General features: G+C 38.7%; 1 protein-coding gene across 2 annotated transcripts in view; it reads left to right on the top strand.

The window, feature by feature from the left end:
• The first annotated feature begins 1,265 nt into the window (after nt 1-1,265).
• The window catches only part of tekt3 (tektin 3), a 31,698-nt gene continuing 21,057 nt past the window's right edge, over nt 1,266-11,906 (top strand). The window contains exons 1-4 of one of the 2 annotated variants that reach the window (XM_063030769.1): nt 1,266-1,381; nt 6,181-6,763; nt 10,530-10,613; nt 10,702-10,772. In XM_063030769.1, coding sequence (XP_062886839.1) covers nt 6,206-6,763; nt 10,530-10,613; nt 10,702-10,772 — 713 coding nt within the window. In that variant the 5' untranslated portion in view covers nt 1,266-1,381; nt 6,181-6,205. Of the gene's footprint in view, nt 1,382-5,010; nt 5,116-6,180; nt 6,764-10,529; nt 10,614-10,701; nt 10,773-11,906 lie in introns of those variants that run through there. The other variant, XM_063030768.1, reaches the window with a different exon arrangement.

The raw sequence follows: 11,906 nt of genomic DNA, 5'->3' as shown, positions 1-11,906 counted from the left end.
AAGGATTATTGTTCCTAGCAGGTTTAAGAGGACGGACATAGTATTGTGTTTGTTTTTCTTTTCAGGGAGAAGATGTGTTATTATGTCTGTGCATAATAAAGAACTTCAGTTCCTAGTGTGCAATGTGGGCTGTTCACCTCAAAACGGGAAATGACCTTGGTGAGCTGGTTGCACCCTCAGTGTGGAGCTAAAACTGCTTCTGTAAATAAAATTTTCTAGTGTTTACCCAAACTGTTTGTCTTAACTAAGAGCAAACGTAACAAGACTGTTTACTCACTTTGAAGTTAAGACCAATATTCTTCCCTCAATGAACATCACTAAAATGGATTTCCTGGCAACTATTATACTGAGGAAAGACTGGATAGACTGGGTTTGTTTTCCACTGAGTGGAGGAGACCGAAGGGACCCTGACAGGGATATATTGAATTATCGAGATCAGAAATACAGGGCAGAGACTTGGTGTAAGGGGTAAGGGAATTAGAAGGGATCTGAGAAAGAACTTTTTCTACCAGAAGGGCATATGGAATCTAGAATGCCGTCCCTGTGTTGATGGTGGAGGCACATACTTTTGCAACATTCAAAAAAATATATCTAGATAAACTCTAGAACTGCCAAGGCTTTGAAGGGTGTGAACCAAGTGCCGTTAAATGGGATTAGTTAGTTGATTGATCGTCAGCTCGAACATGAGGGGCAAAGGGTCTGTTTCTGTATTGTAGAAGTGTAAACAACTTAACGGCTGCATTTTCTGCATCACAGCAGTAGCAACACTTCAAAAAATATCCAGTAGCTATAAAAATGGGTTGGGATGTCCTAAAGACGTTGCAATAATATAGATCTTTCTATTAATGATTTGTGTGTTAAACTTTGCAGTAGAACGAAAGTTAAGAACTCGTTTGAATTTGACACTTCGAATGTTAACGCATTTCAATATTAAGTTTATGGTTCATCAGTGGAAACACTGATGCATGCTAACTGTTAGGTATTTCTCTCCCAGCTCGTGTAGACTTGTTTACCTGGCAGCAAGTCTCCTTTCATCCTCATGGCCCATTCTATCTGCAGGTCTCTGTCCTCCCGGGGAGGTCGTTGCCAACTCACGGCGTCCATAGCAACGGTGCTCCAGGGTTTCCGTACACACAGCGCAGATTGACCCGTAGACTAAGTCCCGCCCCTGCCGCACGCTCATTTGCTAATTAGAGCGAATTGACGCGCACCCAACCCGAGATTCTGTCGCCAGGTCGCAGACACTAGTGTCAATCAATCAACATATCCAACTCCGGCTGCGGGTTTGCAGCTACAGTATTGTTAAAGTTCAGCAAAGCTGCACCTCTAACAGAGTGAAGACGGCATTGTCATACCAGAGGGAAAAAAATCCTATTATCTGGTCGGTAAAACACATAATATTTTGAATTGTAGTGTGTCTTGCTAAGAAAAGAATTAGAAACTAATTCATCGATAATTTGCATTTCTGTAATGCATTAAAATATTTTGTTTTAAAAGGGCTGGTACATAAGTTAAATCCACAATCTTTTGAAGAATTGAGTAATTGACGTTCAGAAAATGCATGAAAATTAACCAGGTTTTTAAAAGTAGATACTTTTAAAGGTAGATAATCATGATACTTTTCTGTGTTAAAAGGTGGTATAATGTAATGGAATTTTCAATAGGGCCAGTTAGTTACGATGAATAACAGCGTAACTTTTCATAATGAGTAGAAAGTAGTTTTTTATGTGCAATTTAATTTTTAAAATCGTAGATGTACATTTTAACCTGGAACATTTTAAGAGTTTGTGAACGATTCTTTGAAGAGTATTTCTTTGTTTTTTTCGGGGGTGCATAGTAGAATGAAAACTATTAAACTGCTCAGTTATTTTCATCAATTAATAAGACACAGCAGAAATGTGAAAGAACTAAAGTTAAGAATGTGCAACAGTCAGGAAGAGACTTCTCAGGCAGTCCCATGGGATGCAGAATAACTTGCTTTCATTCATTCCAACTTTGAGGGTTCTGAAGTGACAGATTAGGCTATTATAGGAACCAGAGACTTTTCCACAGATGGGGGCAGGAGATGAATGACGTGACTGGTAAATTGTGAGGAGATCTGATCTATTCCTTCCATTATTTACATGACCCCCCCCCCTTGAGTTGTGCCCCTGATGCAAGGCTAGGAGGTTCTCAATACCATTTTCAATGCCTCTTCTCCTTTGAATAATCTCAGGCCAAATAGGGGTATTGCACTTTTTCAAGCAACCTCTGAACATATCCTTGAATCTTTCTCTTGGTTCACCTGATAATTTCCTCCCAAGACATTTTGGAATAGTGTTTGTTTCAGGAATTTGGTGTTGAACATGCAAGTGATGTGCCAAGCCCAAGATGTTAGGAATGTTGCAGACAGTGTCGGTAGTATATTCCCATTGCTTTGTAGTGCCTTCTGTAGGCAGTCCTGGTCTCAAAGCATATAGGAAAGCAGGATGCCAAGTCTTGGATGTTGATCTTCAAATATCCTTGTGATGATATTGAATATACCTGTTCTAGAGTCTTAAACTTGAGACAAGACCTTAATGCTTATAGTTATATGTATCAATGAGTCCACTCTCTTTAGAGAGAGTATACTATATTAACTTAAAATTCAAAGCCTAATTTTCTTCACTTCTTTAGTCTTTTTTTCTGAGGAAGTTTAGCTGTCAATAGTCCTCTATCCCGAGAGTACTTTCAGCTACAGAGCAGATTAACACAGCTATTTTATTTTAAATAGGACACATTTATTTCAAGGAATATAAAGAATTTCCAACCTCAAGTACAATTCTTACAAATTAGAAAATCATACCAATGAGCTGCAGGTGAATATGTACCCTGTCACAAAAAGATGGTTCTGGGATAAGAATCAGAATCAGGTTTATTATCACCGGCATGTGTCGTGAAATTAGTTAACGTAGCAGCAGTACAATGCAATACATGATAATATAGAAAGAAAAAAAATAAACAAGTCAATTGCAGTAAGTATATATAGGAACATTGAATAGGTTTAAAATAGTGCAAAAACAGAAATAATATATATTTTAAAAGGTGAGTAGTATCATGGGTTCATTGCCAATTTGGTAATGTTATGACAGAGGGAAAGAAGCTGTTCCTGAATCGCTGAGTGTGTGCCCTCAGGCTTCTGTACCTCCTACCTGATGGTAACAGTGAAAAGAAGGCATGGCCTGGCTGAGGAGGGTCTTTAATAATGGAAGTCAACTTTCTGAGGCACCGCTTCTTGAAAATGTTTTGGATATTACGGAGACTAGTACCCAAGATGGAGCTGGTTAATTTTACAAATTTCTGTAGCTTCTTTCAGTCCTGTGCAGTAACACCCCTGCCGCACCCCCCCCCCCACCAAACCAGACAGTGATGAGGCCTGTCAGAATGCTTCCATGGTACATCTATAGAAGTTTTCAAGTGTTTTAGGTGACAAACCAAATCTCTTCAAACTCCTGATAGCGGGAGAGTCTAGTCGAGTACTTGAGGCACACTCTCATCCATTTAGAACGGAGACGAGAAGGGATTTCTTCAGCCAGAGTGTAGTGAACCTGGGGAACTCATTACCACAGATGGCTGAGGAGATAAGTTGTTGGCCATATGTAAAGTGGAGATTGATAAGGGCCTTAATTATTACAGGGAGAAGGGAGGAGAATAGAGTTAACGGAGAATATAAATCAGCTATGAACGAATGGCAAAGCAGACTCGATGGGCCAAATGGCCTTACTATACTCCTGTGTCTTATGGTCTAAATCAATACCAAAGTACTTACTTTAAATTGTGTAAGTATTCAGAATATAAGTACTGGCATACAATCCCACTGAATAGAGGCCCATGCCTGCTTTTATATTTAAAAAATTCACAATCTGCAGCAAAATGCTACAGATAATAGGAATTTAATACAATTACTGAAAATGATAAAAGTACTTAGCAAGTCAGGTAGGATCTGCATACAGAGAAGCAGAGCAAATGTCTCATGATGATTTCCATCTGAACTGATAAAAGTTGCTTCATCTTTATCCTCATCTTTTGGAAAGGTTAACTGTTTTCACTCTCCACATGAATTTCGCGATTGGATATCACATATGAAATCAAGAGATGGCAGGGCCGAATTTTTAAATGCATTACTTGCCAAAACGTTTACTGTTTGGAGACCATGCAGCCATTTCATCTGTGCCTGCATTCTAACAACAGTAACTCGATACCAACAGTAACACAATACTTGACATTGCCTATCTATGAAAACTGAATTTGTAAAATAGTGATCCAAACTTCTTCTGCCTAGAGAACAAATAGAGAAAGACTATACTTTTTCTCTACTTGATGATTAGTCCATGAACAGCAGTTACATGACCCTCCAGAGGGAAGAGCACTGAGATCAATCCAAAGTCACCATTCTCATTAACTAGTCTAATCGGTAACACATAAGTAAAGATTGCTGGGGATAACATAGCTGATTTTCCCTCTTAATGATTTATCCAGTACCTTCTGTAAATGCAATTGAAATAATACCTCAGATATTGCTAGATGGAAGGTACATAATTCTGAACTTTTAAAATGCTTTATTTAGATTATAACATTTTATTTAGGTTATTATTCACAACTTTGGTTCCTTGGGTTGTTATTTGAATTCACAGTTGGTTTCACCATTTCTATAACCATTCCCAATAATCTTTTACATTTTAAGTTAGATATTATCTTGCTAGGAGTAGCATTAATACCATCAACCAATTGTAAATCAGCAGCAAATGACTTAATTTAAACCATGTAAGTTCTCTGAAATTAAAAGCTGCTTAGAGGGAATTAAAATTTTAAATTCATTGATTTACAACAATAAACAGTATTTTATTATTAAAAGATCCTTAGAGTCTCTCACTTCCCTCCTCCTCCTCCTCCTCCTCCTCTGTCAGCCAGTAACTTTGATATCTAACGGTGCAGTAATATAATGGCAGCTAATTATAATACTAGTTAAAATTAACTGCTTCACAAAATAGTCTTGCGCACGCAAACACGAGGAAATCTGCAGATGCTGGAATTTCAAGCAACACACATGATAGTTGCTGGTGAACGCAGCAGGCCAGGCAGCATCTATAGGAAGAGGTACAGCTGGCATTTGCACACTATATTTTCTGCTGCAGTTCAGCAAATACCTTGCTGGCCTCTTTAGTTCTCAGTTTTTGAGGTGAAATTCTTGTAAATATCAAATGTCCTCAGATAAGTATTTAACAGAGATGTATGGTTATCGGTATCAGCAGGAAAAGAATGAGGTTTGATATCTCAATTCTTCTCAATTCGACTATAGGCCTAGAGCCATCAAATACTCCTCATGCACGAACTGTTTCATTCCTCGTGATCTTTCTCGCGTAAACCTCTGGCCCTTCTCCAATGTCAGCACATCCTTCCTTAGTTACGTGGCCCGAAACTGCTCACAGTACTGCAGTGTGGTTGGACCAGTGCCGATAAAACCTCAGCATTAAGCCTTTGCTTTTATATTCTAGTCCTCTCAAAATGAATGCCTCCATTGCATTTGTCTTCCTTGATACTGACTCCACCTTCAAGTTAAACTTTAGGGAAACCTGCACTAGGACTCTTGAGGTATGTTATGTTTTATAACGCCAAAACATAAAACCAAACAAAAGAAAAACATGCAGAACCAGAAATAGTGGGTCTACTTCGTTCTTTACATCAGTGAAGCGTGCATATATGATATGGTGGCATAATGACATGCACCAATCATGTATTTTTACATATCACTGTAAAAAATTATATAAACAGCAAAGAATGCTTAATCAAACAATGTATTTATAATATTGCTGAAATATTAAATACCTTACAGATGGTATTAATGCTACTTCCAACAAGTATCATTTAATTTAAAGGGGAGTAGATGGTTAGGAATGGTAAGAAGAACAACAAATTCATGAATCTAAATAAAATGTAATAATCCAGCGAAAATATATATTTTAAAAAATCTGTTGTTGTATTTGAAGAAGATGAACTTAGCTGCAATGAACTTTCTTTTACCCTTTCAAAGTAATTCTGTACTGGAAACACAGGGCAAGTCATTTCCTGTATAATGTATACACATGTTATACAGTGTTGTCCTGAGAAAAAATTTTAAAATGTGTTTTAAGAAATAATAATTTGTGTACTTCATTGGAACAGGCTTCATTGAACTTTTAGAACCAGCATGACCGCTACTTACACTCGTCCTAGGCCAGCTACTGCTAACTTTCTGCCAGCAATTTCAACAATGGCATCAAGTTACAAGGGGCACTATCCTTTTAATGGGTATAAACACAGCTTAATGATGCCTTGGAGGCCTAGTACTTACTATAAGGTAGCGAGCATTGCTCCTAATCTAGGCTCTATTTCTGTGAATGACCCTGGACCTGTTGAAGCCAAAAGTGCACATTTACCATCAAACAGAACAGCACTAATTACCAGGTACACTCCCCAGGATTGGCATGAATTCAATCAGTTCAATTACAAGGAGTCGGAGGCCACCAGACATATTGCAGAGAGACTAAGGATTGACACTGCTCGTCTGCTCCAGAACAAGGACAATGTTACAAAGAAAACACAGTTTGAAACCAACAAAAATTTGGGAGAACGTGTCAATGACATTATGTTTTGGAAATCTGAATTAGATCATGAGGCTGAGCAGATAATTGGAGAGACTAACGCTCTTATACAGGCCAAGAAGCGACTGGAACGAGCCCTGATAGAAACAGAAGGTCCTCTACAGGTAAAATGCTCCCTGATAGTTAATTTTTTTGATCTCTTAATGCTCAGTAATATACAATGTCTGATATATTTATAGATAATGTCAGGTACACTGACTAAAAAATAACTGCATTCAAAAAAGGTAAACAACAGGAATTCTGCAGATGCTGGAAATTCAAGCAACACACATCAAAGTTGCTGGTGAACGCAGCAGGCCAGGCAGCATCTCTAGGAAGAGGTACAGTCTACGTTTTGGGCTGAGACCCTTTGTCAGGACTAACTGAAGGAAGAGTGAGTAAGAGATTTGAAAGTGGGAGGGGGAGGGGGAGATCCAAAATGATAGGAGAAGACAGGAGGGGGAGGGATGGAGCTAAGAGCTGGACAGGTGATTGGCAAAAGGGATATGAGAGGATCATGAGACAGGAGGTCAGGGGAGAAAGACAAGGGGGGGTGGGGAACCAGAGGATGGGCAAGGGGTATAGTCAGAGGGACAGAGGGAGAAAAAGGAGAGTGAGAGAAAGAATGTGTGTATAAAAATAAATAACGGATGGGGTACGAGGGGGAGGTGGGGCATTAGCGGAAGTTAGAGAAGTCGATGTTCATGCATTCAAAAAAGAATTGTTTTAAGGATATTTTAATTATTTAAAGAATAACGGGTATAACTTTCCTTGATTTTTACCTGTTCAGCTACAGAAGTCTATTGATCAGTGGAAAGTAGAGTTGAAATGCATTTCATTCCAATTATTTCCTCACAGTCTAATCTCTCACAGTATGATGCTAATGTGTTGAAGATTGTTGATACAGTTGGGAAGGAGGTTCGCCTTGGTTGTTATTGGGATAAATCCAAAGCATTTCACCTTTAATGCTTCGTGTTACTGATTTATGACACTTCTTTTGGTCGTATTAAAATTCATAAGTATTCATACAAAATAGTCACTTGATTTAATTGGCTTAATAGCTATTTGGGTGGGGATTGTGTCAGAAGTAAAAACTGAACAGGAGCTGAACCTGAGTGGAAACCAGTTTTAGCAGAGAGGTATGAATGGTCGAGTAAGAACTCTGCCTGAAGGAAATAAGCTGGATTCATTTTCACAGTCAGTCTACTTTAACCACAAGTATCCAAGGGGCACAGACCTCAGAAACTTGGCAGATAAAAGTCAAAGACAAGGACTGGCTTCATGAGGTGAATGTTTTGACATTACTGCTTAAAGGCCAGCAAGAAGCGAGGAGCTACCTCCAACTCCATTGGGCAACATAACAATATTTCCCCTTCACCATCACCATCTGCTCTCACCCACAAGCACCGTTAAACCTCACAATTACTCTTGTTGGACAAGACTTCCTCACCTTTGATCAATCCTGTACATTTAGTTAGGTCTCTCTGACCACCTTCAAACTTTTTCATTGCAAGCAAGGCCCTCAGGTGTAGTTGTTACAACCTCCTACCCCCTGCCTTGAAGTCAGTCTACCTTGAAATCAGGATCACCACCACACAATGACTTGTCACATTCCCCTCATACCTACACCTCTTGTAGGCTTATCAATTGTGAAGTAGGATACTTGTCCGAAAACCAATAACCCAACTTAATCAGAATCAGGTTTAACATCACAGGCACATCTCATGAAATTAGTTGTTTTGCGGAAGCAGTACATTGCATGCATAAAAAATACTATAAATTACAATAAGAAGTATATATAAAAACAATTAAATAAGTCGTGCAAAAAGAGAGGAGAATATAGTGAGGTAGTGTTCATGGATCCATTGTCCATTCAGACGTCTAATGGCAGAGGAGGAGAAGCTGTTCCTGAAATGTTGAGTGTGTGTCTTCAGGATCCTGTACCTCCTCCTTAACAGTAGCAATGAAAAGAGGGCAGGTCCTGAGTGATGGGGGTCCTTAATGATGGATGCCACCTTTTTGAGGGATTGCCTTTTGAAGGTGTCCTTGAAGGGGAGCGACTAATGCCCATGACAGAGTTGGCTGAATTTACAACTTCCTGCAGATTTTTCTGATCCTGTGCAGAGGCCCCTCCACACTAGATGGTGATGCAACCATTCAGAATGCTCTCCATGGTACATCTGTAGAAATTTGCGAGTGACTTTGATGACATACCAATTCTCCTCAAACTCCTAATGAAATATAAACTATGTCATGTCTTCTTGGTAATTGTGTCAATAAGTTGGGCCCAGGATTGATTGTCAGAGATGTTGCACCCACGAATTTGCAACTACTCAAACTTTCCACTGTTAATCTCTTGATGAGGACTGGTGAGCGCTCTGTTTCTGAAGTCCACAACCAATTCCTTGGTCTTACAAATGTAGAGTGCAAAGCTGTTGAACAATTCAACCAGTTGATCTATCTCGCTCCTGCGTACCTTCTCATCACCATCTGTAGCTTTGGCAACAATAGTTGTGTCATTGGCAGATTTATAGATGGCACTTAAGCCGTGCCTACTCACACAGCCGTGGGTGTAGAGAAAGTAGAGCAGAGGGCAAATCACACATCTTCGAGGTGTGCCACTGTTGATAGTGAGAAGGAGATGTTATTTCTGATCCACTCAAACTGTGGTCTCCAAGTGGAGAAGAAAAAATCCATTTGCGGAGGAGAGTACAGATGTCCAGGTTCTGGAGCTTGTTAATTAGAACTGAGGGTGTGATTGTTTTGAACACTGGGCTATAATCAATAAACAGCAGCCTGAAGTAGGTATTACTGTTGTTCAGATGATCCAAGGGTGAATGGAGAGCCAGTGAGATTGCATCATATTGTAGTGACAGGCAAATTGCAGCAGGCCCAGGTCCTTGCTTAGGCAGGACTTGATTCTAGTCATGACCAACCCTTCAAAGCACTTCATCACAGTAGATATGAATGCTACTGGGCGATAGTCATTGAAGCAGGTCACCCTGCTCTTCTTAGGTACCAGTATGATTGTCGCCCTTTTGAAGCAGTTGGGAACCACCGATTGCAGCAGTGAGAGATTGAAGATGTCCTTGAACACTGAAGCCAGTTGGTTGGCACAAGTTTTCAGAGCCTTACTATGTAGGGCCTCATGGCTTGCGAGAGTTCACCCTCTTGAAAGATGAAACTCCACTGTCCTATTTTGCAGCACAGTAAAGAGAACAGGTTTATTTGATTTTCCTTTTCCTTTCACTACAGGATAAAGTAGAATCTCATCTTTGAGGAAAGGGCAAAGCCATTCCATTTAATTGCACTTTGTGGGATTCAGCTAAAATAATCTTCCCTTCCCATGGCAGGGGTATTACAAACAAGGGGACATATGTTAAAATGAGAGGAAGAAATCTTATAAGGGACTTGAGAGGATTATTTTTTACACAGCATGGCTAATATGTGGACTTGGGGACGCAAGAGATGATGAAGTCACATACAATCACCACATTTCAGCGAGAGGTTCAGACAGGCATTTTAACTGTGCAAGGCACAAGCTTAATATGGGCAAATTGTTTGCGTAGATGGGTGAACTCTCAGCCGGACATAGTGGTCAAAGGACCCATTTTTTGTGTTGTACAACCTCAGGGCTCTGTGACTGTCTTGCCTTCAGAAAAATAATCAAACTTCTTTGTGGTCATTTTTTAAAAATCCATTCTTCAGGTTTTCCTGATTTTTGAATTATTTTTCGAATGGTTGTGTTAAAATTGAATAATCTGTATGAAATTAAATGGAATCTGTAATGGTTCAACATGATAAAAAATCAACTGCCACATAATGTCTTGCTTCTGATCCACTTGTTTTACACATTGTTCTTGATTTATACGTAAATTATTAATGGAACAGGTGGCACAGGAGTGCCTATATCAAAGAGAGAAAAGGATGGGTATAGACCTCGTTCACGATGATGTAGAGAGGCAATTGCTAAAGGTTAGTAACTCTCAAGAACTCTAGACTTTATTTGTTACAGATATATTCTGGTATGATCCTTGAATAATATTTGCTTTATTTTTTGCAGGAAGTTGATTGTATCAAGTCCTGTCAAGGAAGAATGAGAAAACACTTGGACAGGGCAATTGCCCAACTTGCGTAAGAGTAATAATTCAAATGACAGTCCAAACTATTGATTAAAAACTTTCAGGAATGATCTCAGAGCTGCAATGTTATGGAAAAAAGAGAGCCAGTGTCAAACTGAATTCTGTATACTGAATAGAGTTAAGTGCACTACATGTCATTTTTATATTTTATATGCTTAGGTTAACAGGATTGGGCAGTGAAGTTTACCAACACTAAAGTTTAATGTTGTTGTGAATGCAGTAGTGTTATATTAGGGAAGCCATTTTACCAAGTAAATTCCAGGGTTCTACCCTATCATCTTGGACTAATAACTAATTAGATCTCTGAGGCCCACTGTGAAATTACAGTAAAGTTATAGAGTTTAAATACTCACTGAAAACTGCCTTCCCACAATTTAAATAGCTCTATATAGATTACATTACATCAATGATTCCTTTCAAATATTAATACAGTGGTCCAATGAAGATATTTATGTGCAGAAGCCTATGTCACTAAAATTGAATTTTCCAGTAGCTCCATTATAATGTCCAAGGAACGGATAAAATAATTGAATGACCGTAGATACATACAGGCTGAATTGTAAGGTTTAACTCAGTGAATGATTCTACAAGTCTACCACTTGGATGAAATGATGGTGGGATACTTATGGAGTTCTTGTCATTTTAATGTTCTTTTGAGTGTTGGGGAGTAGGAATTGTCAATCAGTTGTTTTTTCAATATTTTATCTATTTCCACAACCCCTTTTGTAAAACATGGAAGCCTAATTTCAACATAAGAATCCTTTCAGCCTGATAACTACAATTATGTATCAGACAAGTATGATCTGATGGCCTAATTAAAATTATAAATCTTTAATAAAATTATAGATTTCCCCAAGAGGCTGAGGTTTATGATCATTTGAAATCAATTGGGTAAAAGTGAATTTTCCTCTGTGAATGATAAATTTAATGTCTATCTAGTCTGATTTATGGGGAAATTGTACAAGATGAGAGAGTACCTAAGAGGCAATAAAAGGATTAACATTAAGACTCGCTACAGTTTTTTTTTCCGTAACAGAGACAACAACCATCTGTATCAAGAGTAATCTGGTGCCTGTTGGCTGACTCCAGATATATGAAATCAAAAATTGTCAGATTAGAGAAGCTG

This window comes from Mobula hypostoma, chromosome 22, assembly GCF_963921235.1.
Source record: "Mobula hypostoma chromosome 22, sMobHyp1.1, whole genome shotgun sequence".
Taxonomy (NCBI): Eukaryota; Metazoa; Chordata; class Chondrichthyes; order Myliobatiformes; family Myliobatidae; genus Mobula; species Mobula hypostoma.
This window is presented reverse-complemented; position numbering and strand designations above follow the sequence as displayed.